Raw genomic sequence first — 25,841 nt, forward strand, 5'->3', positions numbered from 1 at the left:
ATATGTGAGGAGAGACTGGGGCCACTGCAGGGCCTGTCAGTCTTTACTGACTTTCATTACTAATGCTGCTGCCAGTTGCAGTTCAACATCAGGCATTGTACCAGCCATTGGGGAAGAGTGGGCAGAGTGTGCATAGGTCTGTGCAGGCTGTCACTTCTCCTCTATCCTCTCCCATCACTGAACTTACCTAATAGAAAAATGTTGCCCCAGTCATCAGTCTGCCCTCTCTTCCCATTAGCTGTCATCCACTTATCGCCTGAGGCCCAAAGGAAAATGTTGTTGCTGATCCTAGTCAAGGGGATGTGTGGATGGGTGCTGTTTGAAGGGAGGGATCAGATACAGGAAGGGTTTGAGGGTTGGATCAGTGGGAGAAAGACTGATTGTGGAAGGTGAGAGGGGGATGCAAGAGAGGAGCTAGGGGTGAGAGTATCAACTGGTGAGGTATGTGAGAAAAGGGATGACGATCAATTGGGGTTACAAAAATGGCTTTGAGGTGAGGGAAGTTCAGTGGGGAGGATGTAAAAAGCTGGAGTGGGTGAGTGAGCGGCTAGGCTGGGAAGGGGAGAGGAACTGGGGATGTAAGAGGGGATTCAACTGGAAGGCCAGAGGTTGAGAGGCCGTCTGGAGGGGATGGAGGTTGAGAGAGGGGATCAGTTGGAGTGCAGGAATGGTGAGTGGAGGGATTGGTGGAGGTGAACTACATCCTCATTAATTGGTTATCCTCTGGGGTCATGTGAATTTTCAAGTGCTAAAATGGGGTCAACATTGGCTAAATGTTTGTGAAGCCCTGCTCTAGGGAGACAGGATCTGGCTCATCATCAGTGCCCTCCAGATTCCTGTCAAACACCTGCAGCTTGAGGTGTACTTCGGCACTTAAATGTAGTACCAGAAGAGGGAGAGGCCACAGCCTGAGGATCTGACCTGAAAGGATTGGACAGGGCTGAGGACTGCACCTGCAGATAGGTTTGTGAGCCAAAAAGCTAAGGGGCAGATTCTCTCCGAGGATGGCTGCGCGCCGACCCTGTATTTTATAACATGCGCGCATGTTACAAAATCAGGAGTAGATTTGTTCACGCCAGGTTGCGCAAACAAATCTACTCCTGCACGCACCTTTTAAAATCTACCCCTAAGCGCGCTTTTACTGCGCCAAACCTGGGCACACGACTGATGTGTGAGAAAGTGTGCACAGGTCGCACACCCAAAATAAACTGGGCGTACAATTCAGATGCACAGCCAGACGCACTTGTGAGCACCGCTGATCATACCATGTGGCGCACAAAAAGAACCCTAACAACGGGTCCTAGCCCACCTGGGCTGCTCAATTTGTCTTGCTGCCCAATTCCCTTAACCCCCACAGGAGCGAACGTCAGAATGGCATGCCGAGCATGGAGACCGGAGGAAGTCTTGCACTAATCCCTCCACTCTGTTTCTTTAAAAAAAAAAAAAAAGAAATAATCAAACTTACCTGAGCTCATCCTTCCGGGCCGAGTACAGAGAGGGTCTCCAGCTGTGTGTGTGTGTGGGGGGGGGGGGGGGGGGGGAGGGGGAGAAAGAGGGCATTAACAGTTATCGCTGCGCTTGGCTTCCTGCACCCACTGCCTTTCAGATGCTTAAGTCAGCTAAGTCCACGCTGGACGAATAACCAGCTACCGGACCAAGGCACTCATCTGAAGGACCACAGAAATCACCTCAGGAATTCTCAGCTGGGGGAGGGACCATTAGGTATCACCACAGGAGAGCAGGGCAACTCAAACCTCCAATTAATTCTTCTCTAAATTTGAAGCAATCCCCAGTAGGGAAATGCATGCTCACCATCTGTTGGAGACAGAGAATACTGGCAGGCTGATGTCACTGCAGGAGTATATATATACTGTGATGTCAGTTTGCTCCGTCTCCATCTGCTGGTAGAGGTGCATAACCCACCGGTCCTGAGCCCATCTGTCTACATGTTAGGAAACTGCTAGTTGGCGTGCACAACCTATTGGTCTGGCCTGGTCTGACTGGATGAAGAGGAATATTAAATTAAAAACTGTAGTGCAATTATCATCATTAGTGTTTCCTACTACTCCCTACAGATCTTTATGAAAGTGTGCTCCATTTTTCTCACTACTCCCACAAATACATGTATACAATAACCTCAGGGCCTAAGACAGGAGTAATAAAAAAAAAAAAGTGTGCTGTATTTCAGCTCACATTTTCTTATATGCCGTCTAAAAAAATAAGTTAACTCCAGATATGTCCATTTTTTTTTTTTTAATAATGTTGAGATTACTTACCTGATAATCTCCTTTTCCTTAGTGTAGACAGATGGACTCAGAATGAATGGGTATAGTATGCTCGTGCTAGCAGTTGGAGATGGATCTGACGTCAGCACGGGTATACATACCCCCACAGGAAGCGTAGCAACTCAGTAATCTTCCTTGCAAAAGCTGTTATGGATGTGTGTACTGACGCTCAGTGAAATAGTGAAACAGGATTCCCCTGACCGATTGATAGTAGCTGGAGACCGCCAGCATTCACAACCGGAAGGTGTGGACACCTGGTAGAGTGTACGCTCTTATGGAAACAGATGACATGGCTTACCTTGAATCGGTGAAACCCATGTACACAGGCAGCTGGGCGGGATGCTGAGTCCATCTGTCTACACTAAGGAAAAGGAGATTATCAGGTAAGTAATCTCAACATTTCCTGGCGTGTAGCCAGATGGACTCAGAACGAATGGGATGAACAAAAGCTTTACTCCCAGCCTGGGCGGGAGGCTGCCTGAAGACTATGTAGTATCGCCCTCGCAAATGCTGTGTCCTCCCTGGCCTGGACATCCAGACGGTAGAACCTGGAGAAGATATGGAGGGAGGACCATGTCGCCGCTTTACATATTTCTGCAGGCGACAGCATCCTGGATTCTGCCCAGGATGCAGCTTGTGCTCTGGTAGAATGAGCCTTGACCTGTAGAGGCGGAGACTTCCCAGCCTCTACATAAGCTGCTCGGATAACTTCTTTAATCCAGTGGGCGATGGTGGGCCGCGAGGCCGCTTCACCTTATTTCTTTCCACTGTGCAGGACGAACAGATGGTCCGTCTTTCATACTTCTTGTGTCACTTCCAGATATCTGGGCAGCAATCTGCCAATGTCGAGATGGCGTAATAAACGCCCTTCTTCAGATTTCTTCAAACCCGCCATGGTAGGCAAGGATATGGTTTGGTTAAGATGAAACTGTGAAACCACTTTAGGTAGAAAGGAGGGAACCGTCCGAAGATGGATAGCCTCAGGAGTGATTCTGAGAAAGGGATCACGGCAGGTCAGTGCTTGTAGCTCTGAGATGCGGCGTGCTGAGCACACCGCCAGCAAGAACACCATCTTCAAGGTTAGAGAACGGAGAGACAGGCCCCGAAGGGGTCTGAAGGTGGATCCTGCGAGGAAATCCAAAACAAGGTTGAGGTTCCACAGGGGCACTGGCCACTTCAATGGCGGACGAATATGCTTGACTCCTTTCAGGAAGCGAGAAACATCTGGGTGCTTGGCAATGGTCTTGCCATCCCTCCTGGGACCGTAGTAAGACAGCGCAGCCACCTGAACCTTGATGGAGCTGAGGGAGAGATCCTTCTGAAGTCCATCTTGCAGGAAATCCAACACAATAGGGATTGTGGTCGCATGTGGATTGGTGCCATGAGTGTTGCACCATGCTTCAAATACTCTCCAGATCCTTACGTAGGTGAGGGATGTGGAAAACTTGCGAGCTCGGAGGAGTGTATCTATCACGGGCTCCGAGTAACCTCTTTTCTTTAGTCTAGCCCTCTCAATGGCCAAACCGTAAGAGAGAATTGAGCTGGATCCTCGTGAAGGATGGGACCTTGTCGTAGGTGGTCCCGGAGAGGAGGCAGGGGAAGAGGCTCCCCTGCCAGTAGTCTTCTCATGTCCGCGTACCAGGGTCTTCTTGGCCAGTCTGGTGCCACTAGAAGAACTAGGCCCCGGTGTTTCTGAATCTTGTGGATGATGGCGCCCAGCAGAGGCCATGGAGGAAAGTAGATTGGAAACACGCTCAGCGAGCGTGCAGGCTCTCCAAACTGCTTTGGAGACGGAAATTACTGAGTTGCTACGCTTCCTGTGGGGGTATATATACCCGTGCTGACGTCAGATCCGTCTCCAACTGCTAGCACGAGCATACTATACCCATTCGTTCTGAGTCCATCTGGCTACATGCCAGGAAAATATTTTTTATGCAAGTGCAAAATAGATCAAGTGTAGTAAATATATCATCTCAAAATAAGATTCACTTGACAAACTGCACTCAACATTCATAGCATGTCCAGCCCAACACGATTTGTATGTCATACATCCTCCTTAGGGGCAAGGTGCATGTCGCAGAATGTTATGGTTTCTGAGACAGCTACACAGTATTAGTCCATAGTATCACCCCACTTCTCAGGGAAGCTGTCTCAGAAACTGTAAAACCCCGCAACATTCACCTTGCTCCTGAGGAAGGTGTACAAAATGCGAATCGCATCGGGCTGGACATGCTATCAATGTTGAGTGCAGTTTATCAAGTGAATCTTATTTTCAGATAAATCACCTTTATTATAATCACTACACTTGAATTGTGGGTTTTGCACTTGCATAAAAAATGTTTCTTTAAAAAGATGGACATGTGAACTTTCAAGACCTACGACCTACGATTGCTCACAGGCTGTAAGACTGCTCGTTATGTGGATTCAATATATATCGAATGCATTCAATTCCATTGCTGACATTACACAGCATCGCTACGCGAATAAGTGAAAGTCTAATTGCTTTGGAGTGAAATCATCCGCGCTGACAATCAATACGATATTTTCTACATTGACTTTTCCAAGTCCTGCTTGAATGAATTGCCCCTGAGGCAGCTCTGTGCAAAAGAGCGAAACTCGGCCAGAGTCGGGCGTTTCAATAAAGGGCTTTCTTTTATCTGATTCTCATTGTCGTCACTGCTACACAGCTCACTGGATCGGTTACCGATTTGTTTTTTGGGTCCGTCTTAAAAATATGTGCCATAAAATGAATAGCATGCATAAATCATATTTAATGTGAATAAACCATGGTTTAGGAAATGATTTTTTGTGCACACAAAATTGGTTTGTGCAAAAAAAATCATGGTTAATTTGCATAAACCATGTTAGCAGCATAATCATGGTTTGTGCACGTTGTGCAGAAACCATATTTGTATACACAAAAATTCACCTTAATTGTTTATGAATTTTTGTTCTCAAAACTTGTCAAATCCTTTTTTAAAGGCAGCTTTTACCATATTCTCTGGCAATAAATTTCAGAGTTTATGTACTCAGTGAAAAAAATGTATTACCCTAGTAACTTCATTTCATGTTCTCTAGTTTTTGTTCTTTAACTTTTTATTTAACCACAATAGGCATTTTGACAACCACCATGTCCCAGAGGTTTTGTACTTTTTGAAAAAGTAAACAGCCGATTCATATTTATCTGTTCCACTCCAATCATTTTCTAAATCTCTATCATATTTCCCCTCAGCAGTCTCTTCTCCAAGCTGAAGAGCCCTAATCTCTTTATCTTTTCCTCATAAAGGAACTATTCCATCCCCTTTTATCATTTTGTCCACCTTTCTCTGTACCTTTACTAAATCCGCTATATCTTTTTTAAGACGTAACCAGAATGGCACACAATATTCAAGGTGTAGTCTCACCATGAAGTGATACAGATACATTATGATATTCTCAGTTTTTTCCTAATTTCAATATTACATTTTTATTGTCACGATCCAAAACTGTTCTACTGGTTAATAATTAGCCAATACTTATAGGACTTAATTACTCTCTCATCTATTAAATTTTGAAATAATTTCTGAGATTACATCAGTAACTTTTCAAGGAGTATCTACGTCATTATTTAATCATTACTTGCTCATTTATTTTTCTAAATATATTCTTGTAATTTTTTCTCCCTCCCTCCACCCCCCCCCCCCCCCCCCCCCCCATCACTTCCTGGAGACCTTGATACCACTATATCATCTTTACTCCCTTCTTTTCGGGCCCGAGACAGACTTACCACAGCTTCATTTTTTAGGTATTGTGTTTCAAAGCTGGGAACTTGTGGCGTTGATTTATTAATACTTGGTTCTGCTGTTTCTGGAGTCTCTACCAGATCTATACTTTCCTTTTTATGGCTTTTTATACCAGGAGTACAGAATATTGGTGGCAATGGAGAATTTATATTACCAACATCTAAAACAAAACAGAAAAAAAGTTATGAGTAAATTCCTTGAAAATTCCTGTTTAAGATAACAGGACTTTAATTTTGGGAGGGCCATAACTGAGGCACACACACATACAGAATGCAGTCACAAGCATCCTAATAAACTCAAGATTAGAGTTCATATATCACCAGTTCTTCAGCAACATCAGTGGTTACCAATATCATTCAGGATACAGTTTAAAATTGTGGGAATTATGAGCTTTGCCGGCTGGCCATGTCAGGGTTTAACACTAACTTCCCTTCTCCCTGGCCTTTGCATTGAATAAAGCATCACTTGTGCTTAAGCCTCTCTGCCTAGGAGAGGATACCTGACTGTCATGTATTTCTCTAGCTTATAATTAACCCTGATTGCCTGAAAGAAGGGCTAGTTGTCCCTAGTCAGAGGCAGGACAAAGACAGGAGGTATAGGATTCAGCAGCCAATGAAATGATCCGTACACACCCCCTGAGCCAAGCCAAGTGTAGTGATACGTCTGTTGCTATGTGGAGAGGAGCCAATGATGTGATGACACATAGTATGCTTTTGAATGTATGCACAATAAAAAGGGGACCCACGGGAGTGCCCGGCCCTTCCCTTTTCCTGCCTGCCATGAATCATGCCTGATGTGTCTTCAGGTTACCAATATCATTCAGGATACAGTTTAAAATTCTCTCACTTTTAAATATATCTATGATATGGCCCCCTACTTATTTAAACAGATAGTTGAGATCATCCCAGGAAGTATTCAGCCCGTGTTTGAGGTGAGATTCATGGGAACTAGAAAGAAGACCTTTTCTGTTACTGTAGCCCTGTCTATGAAATGTGAAATATAAGTTTTAGGAGGTTATTTGCTTCTTCAAAACAGGTATAAAACTTGGCTCTTTAAGATAGCATTTAAAATGGTTAATTAAGGTCTGCTATTTTTATAGGTAGGATCTATTTTGCTTGTGAGCAAAGTTTTATTATGTTGTGTATATGATGTTTTAATGATTTTTAACTGATAGTATGATAAACATTTATATTCCACTTTTTGCACTTTTTTCAGCACTTCAAAGTGGATTACATTCAGGACAAAACAAAACAAAAAAAGGAAGGAAGGAGAAATGTTTTAGAAGGATCTTGGTATCCCAACATTTTTATTTAATATTTTAGCAATAACTCATTTTTTTTGTTTACCTTTTAGCTGGATTTAATTATTGTTTTTTCCAGTTTATTTCCTCCTGCTTTTTTGGATTTCTAGCTGAACTTGAACAGAGGCTAGGATCCAGCATCATTAGCTTTCATTTGCAATTTTTCCTTATTTTAATATTCCCTTCCAATTTACTTAGATCAGTTATTGACCAAGAATCATGCACAATAAAAATAATAAATTACTTATAGGGGAGAGAGAGAGCAAGAGATGATGAATGACCCTACAAGTTTGTGATGGAGGGTAAAGTGACTTGCCCAAGGCAACAAGAAGCAACAGTGGGACTTGAACCCTGGTCTCTCCAGTTCATAGCCCACTGCTTTAACCACTAGGCTACTCCTCCACACCACTGTTGTTAATCAAAGACCATCTGAAATAGGAAATATCTAAATATTTGGTGTATTTCAAATAAGAACGGGGATTTAGCCTAGTCTCCCAGTTCTGTTTTAATTGAAGAACTATATAATACAATTTGGTTGTCAAATTTGAGAAATCTCTAAATGAAGAAAAAATGCAGGTGGTCTTAAATGTAGACAATGGTTCCCAACTATTTCAAATGAATCCCAAAAAGTGATAATAAAGCAAAATTGCTTACCTTGTAATAGGTGTTATCCCAGGACAGCAGGATGTAGTCCTCACATATGGGTGACGTCATTCACGGAGCCCTTAAGCGGGAAAAACTTCTGGCAAGTTTCTAGAAGCTTTTAACTGGCTGCCTGAGGCTACTGAGCATGCCCGGCATGCCATGATATTCCCTGCCACAGGGGTCTCACTCCAGTCTTGTATGTAGCAAGAAGCGTTAGCAAAATTATATTAATAAAGTCTGAGGCCCAACTCCGCGGGGTGGCGGGTGGGTTCCGTGAGGACTACATCCTGCTGTCCTGGATTGCTTACCTATTACAAGGTAAGCAATTTTGCTTTATCCCAGGACAAGCAGGATGCTAGTCCTCACATATGGGTGATTAGCAAGCTAGAGGCTGAGTCATCGTCCATGCAGTTAGCAGTCATGCATGTTTGAGGAAATGATGCAGCTGAAGATCACAGCAGGTTGGATGTAGAAGGAGTTGGGATTAAACTGGAAACAAGTTCTTTAAGACAGATTGTCCATAGGCAGAATCTTGTCGTCCTTCCTTGTCCAAACAGTAATGAGCTGCAAAGGTGTGAAGGGAACTCCATGTTGCTGCTTTACAAATGTCAATGATTGGCACTGAACGAAAATGTGCTGCTGAGGTTGACATTGCTCTTACTGAATGTGCCTTTACTCGCCCTTGAAGAGGAAGGCCTGCTTTTTTATAGCAAAATTGTATGCAGTCTGCTAACCAATTGGATAGAGTATGCTTTCCCACTGCTTTACCTGGCTTATTTGGGTCATAAGAGACAAAAAGCTGATTGGATTTTCTGAGGGACGTAGTGCGATTCAAATAAAAAGACAATGCACGTTTACAGTCCAAAGTGTGTAGAGCTCTTTCGCCTTGGTGAGAGTGAGGCCTTGGAAAGAATGTGGGTAAAACTATTGTTTGATTTAAATGGAATTCCGTAACTACCTTAGGAAGGAATTTTGGGTGTGTTCGGAGAACCACTCTGTCATGGAGAAACTTTGTATAAGGTTCATATGTAACCAGTGCTTGTAACTCACTAACCCGTCTAGCTGATGTGATGGCTATGAGGAAGATAGTTTTCCATGTGAGAAATTTAAGGTCACAGGAATCTATGGGTTCGAAAGGAGAACGCATTAATGTTGTTAATACCAGATTCAGGTCCCATTGTGTAGCTGGAGGCCGAATTGGTGGTTTAAGGTGAGTTAGACCTCTCATGAATCTACTGACGAGAGGTTGTGTGGATATAGGTGCATCTCCTATTTTGTTATGATAAGCGGAGATTGCACTCAAATGCACTCTGATTGACGATGTCTGCAGACCAGAGTTCGAAAGATGGTACAAATAATCTAGAAGAGTAGATGTGGGGCAAGTGAAAGGATCAATATTGTTTTGCTTGCACCAGAAAGTAAACCGTTTCCATTTGAAAGAATAATTCTTTCTTGTGGAAGGTTTGCGTGAAGCTATAAGTACTTGAGAAACATTAGTTGAGAGATTAAGTGATTGTAGGATTAAGCTTTCAACATCCATGCAGTCAGGGATAGGGATTGAAGGTTGGGATGGCGCAACCGACCCTGACCCTGAGTGATGAGATTGGGAGCTACACCCAGGCGTACTGGATCTTGGACTGACAGGGCTAGCAGTGTGGGAAACCATACCTGTCGAGGCCAATATGGGGCTATGAGGATCATGGATCCCTTGTCCTGTTGCAACTTCACCAGTGTCTTGGTGGATACGCATATAGTAGGCCTGAGTTCCAAGGGCGAGCAAAAGCGTCCTTGGCTGGTTGGTTCTTCTGTTTGTGCAGAGAACAGAAGTTGTCCACTTTGTGGTTCAGATGCGACGCAAAGAGGTCTGTTGTTGGCTGTCCCCAACGTTGGAATATTCTGGTCGCAATGGAGGGATTCAGAGACCATTCGTGTGGTTGGAACTGGCGACTGAGTCGGTCTGCTAGTACATTTTGAATCCCTGCTAGATAAGTGGCCTGTAGGAACATAGAGTGGTTCAAGGCCCAGTCCCAAATCTGTGCCGCTTCCTGACAAAGGAGATACGACCCCGTACCCCCCTGTTTGTTGATGTACCACATGGCTACTGTATTGTCTGTCTGGATTAGCACAGTCTTGTGCGAAAGGCAGTCTTTGAACGCATGCAGCGCATAACGTATAGCTCGAAGTTCCAGAAAATTGATTTGATATGTGGCTTCGAGTTTTGTCCAAGTTCCCTGAGTTTGAAGAGAGTTTACATGAGCTCCCCATCCTAAGGTGGATGTATCTGTAGTTAATGTTATCTGAGGGATCGGTTTTTGGAAGGGTAGACCCTTGCGTAAATTGTCCTTGATTGTCCACCATTGTAGCGAGGAGCGTAGTTGGCGGGTTACTTGAATTCGATAATGTAGTGGTTGAATGGCTTGGATCCACTCTGAGCGAAGAGTCCATTGGGTTAGTCGCATGGCAAGTCTGGCCATAGGAGTGACGTGAACCGTTGAAGCCATGTGGCCTAGTAAGATGAGAAACTGATGTGCTGTCACTTGTGATTGTGTGGACATGGAGTACGCCAACTGGGCCAGAGATTGTGCACGGTCTGCTGGAAGGAAAGCTCGTGCAAGGTTTGTGTCCAATTCTGCTCCTATGTATTGGAGGAGATGAGACGGTTGCAGGTGGGATTTTTGATAATTGATAAGAAAACCCAGTCTGTGAAGTAACTGTATTGTGTAATGTAGAGAAGTCAGTGCTCCTTGTTGCGACTGACTTTTTATTAGCCAATCGTCTAGGTAAGGGAAGACATGAACACCTTGTTTGTGCAAATGTCCTGCTACTACTGCTAGGCATTTGGTGAATACTCTGGGAGCTGAGGCGAGGCCGAATGGTAGGACTCTGTATTGGAAATGCTGGTGTCCCACCTTGAATCTTAGGTACTTGCGATGAGGTGGGAATATAGGTATGTGAGTATATGCATCTTGGAGATCCAGAGAACAAAGCCAATCCCCCCCTTTGTATGAGTGGAAGCATGGTGCCTAAGGATACCATTCTGAATTTTTCTTTCCTTAGAAATTTGTTGAGATTTCTGAGATCTAGAATGGGACGAAGGCCTCCGGTTTTCTTTGGAATGAGGAAATACCGGGAATAGAATCCTCTTCCCTTCTGAGAGTGTGGCACGTGTTCCACAGCTTTTGCTTTCAGAAGAGTAGATAATTCCGTTTGTAATTGAGGAATGTGTTCGAGATAGGAGTTTTGTGGTGGAAACTCCTGAGGGGGAGATGTGAAGTCTAGGTGGTAACCCTGATGAACTATGGATAAGACCCACTGATCTGTGGTGACGCTTTCCCATTCGTTGTAAAATTGGGAAATCCTTCCCCCTACTGGTAATTCCGGAAAAGGGTTTGGTTGGCTCTGCTCTCTGGGATGGCTTTCAAAAACCAGAGGTGGAAGCTGTTTGGGGCGGAGGCTGCGGCCTTGCAGCTCGTTGCTGTCTTTGCTGAGGACGTTGTTGAGGTCTTGTAGACCGTGGTCTAGAGGCCTGAGGGTAATATCTCCTTGGCCTGTAGAAAGGACGTCTTGTGTCCCTACGTGGCGGCTTGCGGGTAGGGTGAGGTGCAGTTTCATGTGACAAAGTGGAGAGCTGCTTTAATGTTTCAGAGTGCTCTCTAAGCTGTGCCACGGCGTCTTGCACCTTTGTGCCGAACAAATTATCACCTTGGCAAGGCAAGTCCACTAGTTTGTCTTGTACTTCCGGACGTAAGTCCGAAGCCTTCAGCCAGGCCCATCTTCGTGCACTGATGCCAGATGCTGCAGTTCTGGAAGAAGTCTCAAAAGCATCATACGCTGCTCGTACCTCGTGTTTTCCAGCATCTAGACCTTTTTGCACTATTTGTTGCGCTGCCTCCTGTTGTTGTTGAGGCAGGGATGGGAGAAATTCCTCTATCTGTTTCCAGAGATTTCTCTGATGTTGCGTCATGTACAGCTGATACGCAGCAATTTTGGAATTCAACATGGCTCCCTGGTAAATTTTTCTTCCCATAAGGTCTAGGAATCTGTTATCTTTCCCTGGAGGAATAGAGGCGTGCGTCCTGGATCTGCGTGATTTCTTTTGAGCAGATTCTACGACTAATGAGTTGTGTGGCAGTTGTGGTTTTTCAAAACCTGGAGCTGCTTGAACTAAGTACGTGGAGTCCACTCTCCGATTTACGCCAGGTGTTGTACACGGGTGTTCCCAAATTCTTTGTTGAAGGTGCAGCAGCACCTCATGCACTGGGATAGCCAAGTTATGTTTTGGGGGATCTACAAATTGTAGTATCTCCAGTGTCTGTTGCCTTTCATCTTTTTCAGCTTGGAGCTGAAAAGGGATGGATTCTGACATTTCCTGGATGAAGGAGGCAAATGATAAGTCCTCAGGAGGGGATTGTTTCTTGGCCTGAGGTGGAGTACCTTCTGACAAAAAATCTTCAGAAGAATGCTCCGATTGTGTATCCGACCATGTGTCTGTTGGGGGCTGGTATTGGTGATGTTCCAGCCTTCTAGACGGTGACACCCCAGATGGGCCTTGTAAAGGATCCTGAATGTCAGGTGCATCATCACTGACTTCACTTTCCTCTTCAGGCTGTGTAGGCAAGGAAGCTAAAAGGTCTTGATACCTTTTTGTAAGAATGGCATGTAACCTTTTCTCAGAAGAAAGTTCTGGAGCATGTATGGAAGTGTGCTTAGACTTTCCTAATGCCTTCTTCCCTTGTACAGGAGCTCTGGACGGAGCTAGGGTGTATTGAGGTGTTACTTGCGAAGTAGTGGACAGTGTTGAAGTTAGGAAAGAAAACATCGAAATAGGAATCATTGAAGAGATGGGCCTGGCTGCCATTGTGGACATCGAGGTTTGTAAAATATTAGATTCCATCGATGGCTCCGGCATTTGCACCGACGATGAGGCTTCTGGTATCAGCTGAGAAGCGGGCATCGCTGAAGAGCAGCTGGGCACATCACTCGGCATAGACAGAGTTGTTAATGTAGACGCTGCCGCCGTCATCGGCATCGAGATCGACGATGGCACCGGCATCGATATCGAGGAGGGCATCGACACGATAGTCAGCATAGACTGGTCCATCGGCATCGGCCCCGTGGCCGGCATCGACTGAGAAGTCGGCATCGGCCCGGTGGCCGGCATCGACCCTAGGGCCGGCATCGGCGATGACGCTGGTATCTTCTCCTTCAGGGCATCAGTGACAATTTGCTTAATCAAAGCGGTTAAGTCTGCCACAGAAGTCGATGGTATCGATTCCCCTGTAGGTGTTACGGAGGTCGATGATAACTTTCGTTGTTTAGGTACCGGTTCCTCTGGCGGTGGTAATGGAGGAATCGAATGGTGCCTACGGTGTTTATGTTTTGTGCGAACCTCAGATACAGATTTTGATGATGCCACGGATGGTGTTGGCGAAGGAGCATCCCCCGAACCCTCCGGGATCCTTTTCTTTATTAGTATCTTTTTCGATATGCCCACCGGTGAGGATTTTGTCGAAGTCGTGGGCGACGGTGACGTCCGGATTTGAAAAATTTGAGCCATCTTTTCATGGCGAAGTTTCCTACCTTTCACCGTCATTTCTTGGCATTGGGCACAAGAGGCGATGTCATGGTCTCCACCCAAACAGCGAACGCACTCGACGTGCGGGTCCGTGATCAACATAGTCCGGTTGCAGGCCGGACATTTTTTGAATCCTGAGGTTTTCTCCGTCGACATCCGTCGATGATCAGATTCCCTTTTCTTAGCAAAAAAGTATATGATGTTTGTCACCAGCCGGTGACAAATCGAGCGAGACCCATAAGGGGCAAAAATTTGAAAATGAACTTTATCTTTGTGAGGTAACTCACAGGGCTCCTATAACCCGCGATGCAGCTAGCAGCGCGGAAAAAAGAAGACTGGAGTGAGACCCCTGTGGCAGGGAATATCATGGCATGCCGGGCATGCTCAGTAGCCTCAGGCAGCCAGTTAAAAGTTTCTAGAAACTTGCCAGAAGTTTTTCCCGCTTAAGGGCTCCGTGAATGACGTCACCCATATGTGAGGACTAGCATCCTGCTTATCCTGGGATAAAGTAAGATACAGAGTATTACGTTTCAATAAGTCTGCCAAAAGCGCTATTATTTGACCAAGGGCATTGATGAGAACTGAGTCTTACCACTCATATGCGACAGATGGATCGATGGCACTGGCATGGTAACGTCATGGAATAATGTTGACTGTTCTGCATGCTCATTAACGGCTTTACCTTCAGGTACACTCAAGTATAAGACAGAAAAAGAATCATTAAAAATCGCTTTTTAAATTAGCTTCATACTCAAACAAAATCATAGTTCCTTTAACTCATTTATTTTATCTTTATTTAGATTTTTATATTCCGCTTTTCGGCACTTCAAAGCAGATTACATTCAGGTACTGTAGGTATTTGTCTTGGCTTACAATTTTGCGCAGGAAGAGAGTGTACTTGTAGCTGCATTTAGAGGGGGCAATTTTCAGACAGGCAATTTATGTGCATAAAGCAAGTCTGCTAACCTGTGAACAGGGGTCTCTGAAAACAGCAGGGTGAATTAGTCTTTATATGTGGGTAATGTCATCAGAGGGTGAAAACCTAACTCTCAGAACTCAGTAAAGAATTTACTGAGCATGCAATCTCGTGATCCCATCAGTTTCTTCCAGAGCTTAAGCTAGGTATTTGACTCTCCAAGAAGGCAGGTAGATAATATGAATGGTTAATTCATCCTGCTGTCTATGGAGGTAAGCACTTGCTTTCTTTCTCAAGAAGCAGGCATGAATTAGTTGTGCATGGCGAATCTCAGACTGAGGACTGTACAGCGGAAGAACTTACACCAAGTGGAAAGTGCACTCCTGGGTGAACAGTCTGCCCAGAACTGCTTGTCCAAAATTACTGTCCAGATAACAATGGGATGTGAAGATATGACCAAGTTGCAGTTTTACAATGTCCCCAACAGAAGTGGCCCTGAGCTGAGCCACTGAAGTCGCCATGGCTCTCACTTGATGAGCCTTGACAGTCTAATCTGTAAGCCAGCCAGCGAATAACAGTGTGCCAAGTCTACTACTCAATTGGACAGAGTTCATTTGGCAACTTCTCTTCCCAATCTATTGGGATCAAAGGACACAAACCACTGAGAAGTTTCACAATAAGGTCGAGTCCTTTTCAGGTAATATGCTAGAGCTCTCCATCAGTGTAAAAAGTGAAGAGCCTGTTTCGCCTTTGTGTGCATGTGATCTGTGAAAGAACACAGATAATACAATGACGATTAATGTAGAACGCAGATACCACTGTTGAAAGGAACTTGGGGAAAGCACATAGAACCACCCTATTGTGAAAAAAAACTACAAGTATGGTGAATATGAAATCAGAGCCTGCAGCTCACTTACTCTTTATGCCCAAGTGATAGTAGACGAAGTTTCTCTTGGCTATCTTGAGGGTTTTGAAAAATTTCATGGGTTGAGCCAAGACTACAATGAAATACCAAGACACTGGAGATTTACTGACAAGAGGTCTGGAACACCACAATCCTTTCATAAACTTGGATACCAAAAGGATGGAATGAGATCGGGCGCTCATTCCACCTGCTGGTGATACACCACAATGGTGTTAAGATAAACCTCAATTGAAGAAGGTCTGAGGAAGAACAGATATTGAAATCACACTCAGGCCTCAGAAGAAGGAATCCAGATAGCTGGTCCCACACTGCTAGAATCTCTTCCACTTGAAACTAGGATATTTTGGTTGACTGCTTGCTTTCAAGCAGAAATTGGCACATCCTCCACCTCCTTTGGAAAAAGTAAAGAGGAGGTGGCTACTGCAGGCTCAGCATCCATGCTGTGAGGGCCAGGGATGGAAGGTTAGGTTGACAGAGCCTGTTATCTTCCTGTGTGATGGAAGCGGAAACTGAAAAGATACATCAACAGACATATAGAAACCACTGTGGCTAAGCTGCTGCTGCAATGAAGATTATCCTTTCCTTGTCCTGAAAAACTTTCTGGACAGTCTTTGCAAATCTGCAAATATGCATAGAGTAGTCAGACTTTCCAGTTTAGCAGAAAAGCATTTTCAACTAATATGTAGCTGCTTGGATGCATGGAACAAAACATTTTGATCTTCCTGTTAATTTCTAAGGTGAACAGGTCAATCGCTGGCTTTCCCCAGCAACTGAATAAGTTGTCTGTGACTCTTTGATCCAAGGCCCACTTCTACAGCTGTAACACTCTGCTGAGATGACTTGCCAATATATTCTGGATTCCCAGAAGGTAGGTCACATGGAAATGGGCATTGTGATGTTCTGCCCATGACCAGATTCAGTGGCCTCCTGGCAGAAGAAACAACCCATACCTCCCTGCTTGTTTATATAGAACTTGGCTACTTAATTGTTCATCAGGATTAAGGTTCTTTTTCCTGAGAGGAGGTGAGAGAAAGCATTTAGAACACAGTAAATGGCTGACAGCTCAAGGTGGTTGATATGCAGCTGACTCTCCACTGGGAGACCATAATACTTGGGTCCACATTGTACCGGTGTGTGCCCCTATCCCTTGGAAGTGGTCTCACTAAAAGATCACTCGATATAATGGAGTTCTTAGCAACAGACCTATCTGTAGAACTTCTGGATTCATCCACCACTGAAAGAATGCTTTCAACCCAGAGGACATGGAGTTTTGGTGGGATAACAATTGATAGAGCTGAGTCAATTGGCTTTGGAGATCCCGGTGAATGCCCCACATGTGCAGATGCATCAGAGGTACCACATGCACTGCAGCACCATGTGACAGAAGAACCAAGATCAACCTTAATGGTGCTGTTAAAGAAAGTTTCTTACTAGGACCATCATCAATCTGGCTCTTTCGACAGGGAGAAACACTTTCTTAAAGCAAGACTTAAAGGCACAATAGGCCACAATAAAAAGGAAGGAACAGTAACAAGACTTTGGAGAATGCATAAACTACAAAAAAAACAAGATGATATAAACTTTGACAAGATCCCAAAAACTGTTTACATCAGGCTTTGCCTCAAACAAAACTCAATCCTGATTGGATATCACTTATCTTAAGTACTCCTAAGATCATGCAGTCATATATTCAAAGATGTACACAATTTCTCAAAAAAAAAAAAAAAAAAAAAAAAAAAAAAAAAAATTGGCCCTCATCTATATGCCTGTCTCCTTCTATAGAAGTTAAGTGGAACCCAGGAACTAGACAGCAAGGCTGTCACCATCAGGAAGCTCGCTAGAAAAAGGGAAAACCACGCAAGTGCTTAGAATCGTCGCCCACTTATCAGATCAAAAATTTTTGAAAAAATATTTTAATGGAAATATTTTGTATATAGAATGAACCACATCAGCAAGCCAGGCAGCGTATCTCCTATAAGTACGGAGGTCGCTTGGTCTTTTCAATCATTTGCAGTAAATTCTATACGCGGTCCATCTTTAAAGTTGTGGTAGTGTGAACCAGATCAAATTGAATTGAACTGAATGTTGAGCCTATTTATTTTCTGTTGAAGATCTCAGAACCGCAACGTGTCTCAATATCCGTCAATCGCGTTTCTTAACGCATGTTCATATAGCGAGCCTATTCAATTTGATCTAGTTCACACTACCACAACTTTAAAGATGGACCGCATGTTGCGATCCTGCCCGCGAGGAGCGTGGGCAGGCTCTTACCTTCTTGCAGCCAGTCGGGCTGCTGACGCTGCTGCTTCTTTCTCCCTGAATCAGCTGGGGCCGTCCCCGCAGCTGTTGCCATGCGGCCGGCTCCTCTTTCTGCCTTCCCCCGACGTGCTGCTGCAATCCCGGGACCTTCAGCCAGCAGGGAGGCTGTCCCTGCTAGTGCCTGCTTCAGCCCGGGTCCTCACCCGGCAGGGAGCCGTCCCTGCCGGTGCCTGCAGCCTCTCACAGCTCCCTGCAGCCAGCACTTCTCTCTTCAGCCTTGCAGCGTGGAGCAGTGCCTGCAGCCTGCTATAGCCCCCTGCTTCCCCTGCAGCCAGCCTTACCTCTCTCTGCTTCTTCCTGCTTCAGTCCTTGCAGCTGGGAGCTGCTCCACTGACATGCCTTCACCCAGCTCCAGCCCAGGGCTGCTCCACTGCTTCCCTGGGCCTTCCACGTGGCTGAGGACGCCACCAGCTTCCAGCTCTTCTCTCCAGCTTCCTAGGGCGCGGGCGCGCGCCTCTCTGCTCCTCTTCAAGGGCCAGCCAGGTGTGGCCTCCTGCTGACCCCTCCCTGGGCGTTGTCCACTTCAGCTCTTCTAAAGGGCTTAAAAACATTAAATGACCGCACAATAACTCAGTGGCTTACCGGGGCTACTTTAGATAAAGCCTGCCACTATATATGAGGGCTCCCCACATATAAAAAATTAAACTATTTCAAGACTACAGGGCATCAGCATCTTATTATGATGATGTTATATTGAAAATAACAGTTAAGAATACATCATATATTTACAGTTTCTAGCATAAGTCCACGTCTATGCATCCTGCACCTTGTTCCTGAGTCTCGTCTGAATCCATGTTCCAGTCTTCGCTGCCCTGGCCTCCATCTGGCCTGCCGCTTCGTGCCGTACCTGGCGGCAGGTCCGAAAGGGCTGGGAACGGTCGGAGGACTGTTCACAAGACCAACATTGCGTTGTTGGGTCTTCCGAAGCGTGCAGGTCCGGAGGAGGGCCTGTCTTCCAGTCATCACTCCAGCCTTGCTCCCGTCCAGCCCATGCTCGGGCATGCCATGCCTCCCGCGGCACCTCCTCGGAGTTCCTCTGGGGTCGAGCCGTGGCCCAAGGACACACATCTCTCAGGAAGTGGGATCGCTCTCCTAGCGCTCCACAACATCACATATAGAATTTACTGCAAATGATTGAAAAGACCGAGCAATCTCCGTACTTATAGGAGATACGCTGCCTGGCTTGCTCATGCGGTTCATTCTATATACAAAATATTTCCATTAAAATATTTTTTCAAACATTTTTGATCTGATAAGTGGGCGACAATTCTAAGCACTTACATGGTTTTCCCTTTTTCTAGCAATATTATTTTCTGTGGGATTTCTTTGCTCTTTTTTGTTCTCTCTTCACAATCAGGAAGCTGCCATTATCCCGGGACCCAGCCAGCCAGACATGCTTTTGGGTCAAGCATTGCCACCGCAGGTATCCAAGCAGAAATTTCTTGCAGTCTTGTTTGTGTTTAAAAACAGATGCTGACCAGAGATACCTACATTGACTCATTGAGCTGAATATTCTTACACAGATGCTGCTACATCGCTGCTACATCTCTGCCTCATTTTCTATGACTAGCCTGTAACTGACACTGAAATTCATGTGTCCCTGCTCAGCACAAAGGCTCCTTGCCTATAGAAAGAAAGAAAACTGCACAGCATTTCAATCACCAATTATCAATGTGGTAACAAAAAAAAAAAAAAAAGACTAACTCCTAATAATATTACAAATTCATCCTAAGTAATTTCAGGATACTTAGCTGGTAAGATTTGTGAATTAACAAATCTGTACATGTTTATAATTGATTAATCTGTTTCGTAATTCAGAAACTGTAAAAGTGCATCTGTCTTACTAAAGCAATTGCTATAAAAACTAATCAATTATATTCAATTTATAAAAATTCTTAATAAAGACATTACTGAATCTTGACAAAGCAAAGTCTTAGTTCCTAAAAAAATATTATTCTCCAAGTAATAAAACTACAGTCTATCCGGGTTCCTATGAACTGAATTCTTGTAGACAAAACCAGGTTTCATTTGGCACGGTTGACCAGAGGAGCCATATGGACTTTTGAGGGACTAGTCACTAACCAACTGTCCAAGTACGGGAATAGCCAACAAACCAGAAGTGGATCAGCGTCAGAAGACATTAATCATATGATAGACTGCCCGACTCAGGCTGAGTTTCAACCATAAACAGGGGCTGCTTCAGGGGCTATATTAATGTTGAAATAAATAAATAGTACATAATTAAAAAACAGATACATAAAAAAGGCACATGTATAAATAATTTGATAAAAAACCTTAAAACACATAAATGGTTGTAGCCAGTAATTCTTTTTGAGGAGAGTAGTGCACAACTCCAACTCCTCTCTATTATGGTCAAGAAAAAAAGTCATTAGATGCAGGGTTCCAAAACATTACCTTTCAATTAGAGCTAGAGCTAAAGGGACCAAAATGAATATCTATTATTGAGAATGGAGAGATAAAATTCAGTGAAGGCAGAGAATTTGTTTGTTTTTTTTAAATATCCATTAAAAGGGTATTGTGATTTTATACTCTATTTCTAAAATGCTATTCAATTGTAATATCAAAAATAGTGAAAAAACAATTTTAAGGAAAAATGTTTTTGTATATTTCTGATACTGTAGCTGTGCTCTCAATAGTTAAACATTATAGAGTATATTCCACTTAAAAATCTCTATTTCAGAGTCATCGAACACTAGCAGCTTCATGTATTCAGAGCTGAAATCTACTGTCCGAGTTGGAATCAGGGAGTGCCTTATTCTTTACAAAAACAATTAAAAAATAATATATATTAAACTTAGAAACTCAGAGCACTCATTTATGTGATTGGAGTTTAATCCTTGCAGGATAATTTCTAGCAGGAGTATACCAGCCTGCGGTAATGTAAGACGGATGTTTACAGGATTAAACTTCCCGCCGAAAACAGCTCTAATTTTATGCTCTCTCCGAGCCTTTTACTTAGTTTTTTAATTAAAATTTAAATCCTTACTTCATTTAACACAAAATTTTACCATCTAAATATTGAAATAAAAAGCAGAACCATTATTCAAAATAAAAATCGCTGTTTCAACTTCATTAAGTACCAGCAACGGTTAATAAATGGGGACAGACTTACTTTAAAATAATAAATATTGATTCAAGTCTTAAATTAAAGAACTCAAAAGAGGCTTATATATGAATTTAAAATTGGTACTTACAATGTAGTTTCTAACAGCAGTACACCAGCTGCCATTGAGGTATACTGGATGTCTGCAGGATATTGAATTCCCGCCAAAACAACGCTGATTTTATACTCTCTACAGACATTCAAATAAGTTTGGTTTTTTTTAAACTATATTTTTATTTCATCTCACCCCTATATTTGCAAACTAAGGCCTGGATTTATCAAAATGCGATAAGTATCGCATGCGATAGCAAAAGGGGTGTGGTTTTTGCAAATTTACAGTTTATCGCAATTTGCGCTATTTACACATGCGAAGAGCTAAGTTAGTGCACATTGCGCTAACCTTTTCAGACTTTGCGATACGTGCCAAACCTGATGTATTTCCTGCATGCAACCACTGGGGGACACGAGAGCGAGAGAGTTAGGTATTGGTGTAGGGGGTTAGGGGCCACTTTGACATTCAATGTGAGACATATGAACAGAACAGTGGTCTCTTGTGAAGATCTGATGTCCTTTGGAGTGAGGAAACTCACCCAAAGATGAGATTTGTGCAATGTTCTCTCAACCTAGATTGATAGACTCTCTACCTAGGTAACAGGTAGAGTCTCCATCAAATTGTGAATCCAGTCCATGTGGCCTGAAATCCCTCCCCAAACTCCACCTCTTTTCTAAATTAGTATCGCACCATGCGTTATGGTGCTTTTTGCATGCAAAAATAGCCTTAACGCATGCGAAAAGCCCATAACACAGCTTGGAAAATAACCCCCTTAGTTTGCAGGTACCTATTCATTAAATAGCAACATTGTGGAAACAGTGAATGCACTGTTCAATTATCCTCAGGAAGGTAATCAGTGCAGATCAAATTGGTAACTATTGTTAAAATGATTTGTAGGAAATAAAATAGTGACTATATTGGACAAATAAAAAATTATGTAATAAAAGGTAAAAAAATAATAAAAACACTCCTGTGAGAATAGTGTATCCAGGCCTAAGGATGATACTTTAATAGCTTGTAACAATTTTTGCAACTATGTTTACTTTTTAATCTTGTCCTTAAGAACAGAACCTCAGCCTCTCAATGTGGTCTTTTTTCTTTTTTTTTTAATATATTCGAGGCAATCTTGTAAATAATTTTTTTACTATTGAAATAGAAAATATTTTTAGTTTGCAAATACAGGGATGAGACGAAATAAAAATACAGGGGAAGATTTTATAACATGCGCACACATGTTATAAAATTGGGCATACATGCGTGCGTGTTATAAAATCCAGGGTCTGCGTGCGCAAGAGGGTGCACAATTGTGCACCTTGTGCGCGGAGCTGCGCTGCCTTCCTCAGTTCCCTTCCCCTAGCCTGACCTTCCCACTCCTTCCCCTAACCTTTCCCCCCCAGCCCTACTCTAACCCCCACAAAAGTTTTATCCTAACTTTTGTGCCTGCCTCTGGGCAGGCGCAAGCTGCACACGCCAGCAGGCTGCCGGCATGCGATCCCTCGACACAGTGGCAATGGCCGCTGTGTTGCAGGCCTCTGGCCCCACCCCTGGACTGCCCAGCCCCGCCCCTTTTGTAAATCCCCGGGACTTACATACGTCCCGGGGCTTTAAGGGCACCACCAGGCCTTTTTAAAATAGGCCCGGCACGTGTAACCTTGTGAAAATCCAGCCCATAGTTTTAAAAAAACAAACCCACCAACTTATTTGAATGTCTGTAGAGTATAAAATCAGCGTTTTGGCGGGAATTCAATATCCTGCAGATATCCAGTATACCTCAATGGCAGCTGGTGTACTGCTGTTAGAAACTACATTGTAAGTACCGATTTTAAATTCATTTATAAGCCTCTTTGGAGTTCATTAGTTTGTTAAGACTTGAATCAATATTTATTATTTTAAAGTAAGGCAGTCCCCGATATTAACTGGTAAAGATTTGTGTTAAACGAAGTAAGGATTTAAATTTTAATTAAAAAACTAAGTAAAAGGAGGGGGGGGGGCGCTCTTGCGCATTATACAAGATGGCCGCCTGAGTCTAAGGCTCCGTGAGCCCCCGCTCCTTTTTTCTACAATAACGTTAGACCATTACAGTTTTTCTGCTCTTTTTAAGCGTACACTTCTTTTTTATTATGGCGACCTCGAAATCTGGGAAAATTGAAGCCGCTTTCGCTGCCTCGACAGGTACAAAACGATCTAAACCGGATCCCCCTTCCCCGGATAAGCAACCTGCCGCGAAAAATATGGCCTCCGCTGATTTGGTTCTAGCCGAGCTTAAGCAGCTAAAGGATCTTATCCAATTAAATGTGGATCATACTACGGCTATACGCACTGATCTTCAGGTACTTACTACTCGAATGGATTCGTTTCAAACGAAACTCGACGACGCTGAATCACAAATCTCGTCCCTGTTATTAACTACTGCGCCACTTCTCAAGCTCCCTAAAGACATGGAACAACTCAAGGCGGACTTGGAAGACCTTTCTAATCGCAATCGGCGAAATAACATTCGCGTCTTGGGGATCCCAGAAGGCGCAGAAGGGGCAGATTGCATCCATTTTTTGGAAAAATTCATTCCATCTGTTCTGCAACTTACCTTCGCACAACCTTTTGAACTGGAAAGAGCCCATAGGATACCTTCGCGGCCTTCTCAGCAATCTCGTTATCCTCGGCCCTTAATTTTCAAAGTGTTGCGATATCAACAAGTTTTGCAGATCTTCACTACTGCATGGAGCAAGTCTCCTATATCCTTTCAAGGACACACCATTCTTTTTGTTCCTGATCTGGCGAAAACGACAGCTGTGAAGCGTAAGTTACTGCTAGTGTTGCGGCCGAGATTGCAGGCCATAGGAGCTAAATACGGGCTGTTATACCCAGCTCAAATGCGGGTAACGCACAATAATCGCACGCAGATGTTTCACACCCCGCAGGCTTTGGAAGATTTTCTTTTATTAACTGAATCGGATTCTACGAGGGTTACCTGATTTTGCATTTTCCTCTGCTCTGTTTTCAAGACTGCTCTCAACGGCAAGCCTGTGCGTCTACAGGTATGATTCTTTATCCCGGGCGGGATCTGTACTATTTTTGCTTTGCTTCTTAGTTCGCCATGCGGCTGGCGAGAGATCTGTGTTCCTATCTCTGCAGTTTTTGATTTTCATAGCGTTTGTACGCTTGGTTCAGTATTTTTTTTACCAAGATTATGCGATGGAGCGGGGGACCAGGAGGTCATCTGGTTCGCCCTGAGGCTCTATATTTTGGGTGTTCGACGGCCTAGTGCTGTCTCTGACTTTTTCATCATCGTTCTCTCTCTGTTCTATTTTTGTAGTTTTTTTTTTTGAATATGAGATTCTGACTGCTCCATTTGGCTGTATGGAACTGTACTTCTGTTTTTTCCTTTTTGCTTTACGATTAATGGTTTTATTTTTAATTTTTTCCCATTACACTGTTGCTACAGGAGAACTGGCAGTTGCACAACGTTACTTGATCTTATTTCATGCTTTTCCATGGCATCAAATATTGCTACCCTTCATGTTACTTCATTAAGTGTGAATGGCTTCTCACACCCGATCAAACGTAAGAAAATTCTTACCTATCTTCAAACCCTTAAAACTGACATTGCTCTGTTACAAGAAACTCATCTGACGGCCGCGGAGTCCCTTAAACAGTCATGGGTCGGTCACGTATATTTCAGCCCGGCATTACAGAAAAAATGGGGCACGGCTATATTGTTTCATAAGAGGCTCCCGATCACTGTTTCTCACCAACTTGCTGACCCAGATGGTCGATGGAACTTGGTTCAGTTTTCTATACACCACGAAACTTTCCTAATCCTTAACATTTATGCCCCTAACTTGGATACTCCTTTTTTTCACGACACTTTTAAACATCTCCTACACTCTACTACAGTTCAATGCATTATTGGTGGAGTCTTTAATCAAGTTTTGGACCCAGTTCTGGATAAAAAGTCTACGGCTCGTGTTACCTTGGCACGCTCTACTACAGCTTTACGTCAACTTATTGCTGACTATGGTTTTGCGGACCCGTGGCGACTACTCAATCCTACAGAAAAGGACTACACGTTTTACTCTTCTCCGCATTCTTCCTTTTCGCGTATTGATTTTTTTTTTAACGGCTAACTCTTTGATTCCCAGGATTCTTGCTGCTCGGATCTGTCCTATCTTGGTTTCTGACCATGCAGCTGTAACTTTGTCTTGTTCCTTGCTTCACCCACTGACACCTGCTCAACAATGGCGTTTCAACTCATCACTTCTTGAAGAACCTGATTTTCGCCCACTCATGACCCAAAAAATTACCGAATATTTTCAATTCAACACTACTGCGGATATCTCACCGGCTTCCCTTTGGGAAGCTTTCAAAGTTACCATCCGCGGTGAGATCTTAAGTTATACTGCTAGACGGAATAAAATGCGTCGTGAGGAACTACAAACCTTGCGCGATCAGGTAGCAACACTTGAGACTGCCTACATTCATAAGCCTACTCCTCCATCTTTGGCGAAACTGATCAAGGCGCGATATCATTACAACCTACTCCTCAGTGCTAGAGTTAAGCTGGGCATCTTTTCTACTAAGGCTCAATACTACGCCGGCAATAACAAATGTGGTCATTTGCTTGCTTCTTATCTAGCGAAGAAATCTGAGAAACGTCGTATTGTGGCCATTAAATCGTCTTCTAATACACTATTGACGGACGACGCAGCGATTCTGCAGGAATTTCAACGTTTCTATTCTTCTTTATATCAGTCGGAAACCTCCTTGTCATCGGCTTTGTTAACGGACTTTTTGCAAGCTATTGATCATCCCTCGTTGACTTTGGATCACCGTCACAAATTGGATAGCCCTATCACACAATCGGAAGTCACTGAAGCCATTGCTTCTCTACAACTCAATAAAGCACCGGGCCCTGATGGGT

The 25,841-nt window shown here is 43.8% G+C and overlaps 1 protein-coding gene across 2 annotated transcripts in view; it reads right to left on the reverse strand.

Moving 5' to 3' along the window:
• The window catches only part of SKA3 (spindle and kinetochore associated complex subunit 3), a 132,926-nt gene that overhangs the window by 33,454 nt on the left and 73,631 nt on the right, over nucleotides 1-25,841 (reverse strand). For both annotated transcript variants that reach the window (XM_029602529.1, XM_029602530.1), the window contains exons 6-7: nucleotides 14,180-14,280; nucleotides 6,052-6,227 (exon numbers count right to left, since the gene is read on the reverse strand). In XM_029602529.1, the coding sequence (XP_029458389.1) occupies nucleotides 6,052-6,227; nucleotides 14,180-14,280 (277 nt within the window). The remainder of the gene's footprint in view (nucleotides 1-6,051; nucleotides 6,228-14,179; nucleotides 14,281-25,841) is intronic.

The sequence above is a fragment of the Rhinatrema bivittatum genome, chromosome 5, assembly GCF_901001135.1.
Source record: "Rhinatrema bivittatum chromosome 5, aRhiBiv1.1, whole genome shotgun sequence".
NCBI classification, from domain to species: Eukaryota; Metazoa; Chordata; class Amphibia; order Gymnophiona; family Rhinatrematidae; genus Rhinatrema; species Rhinatrema bivittatum.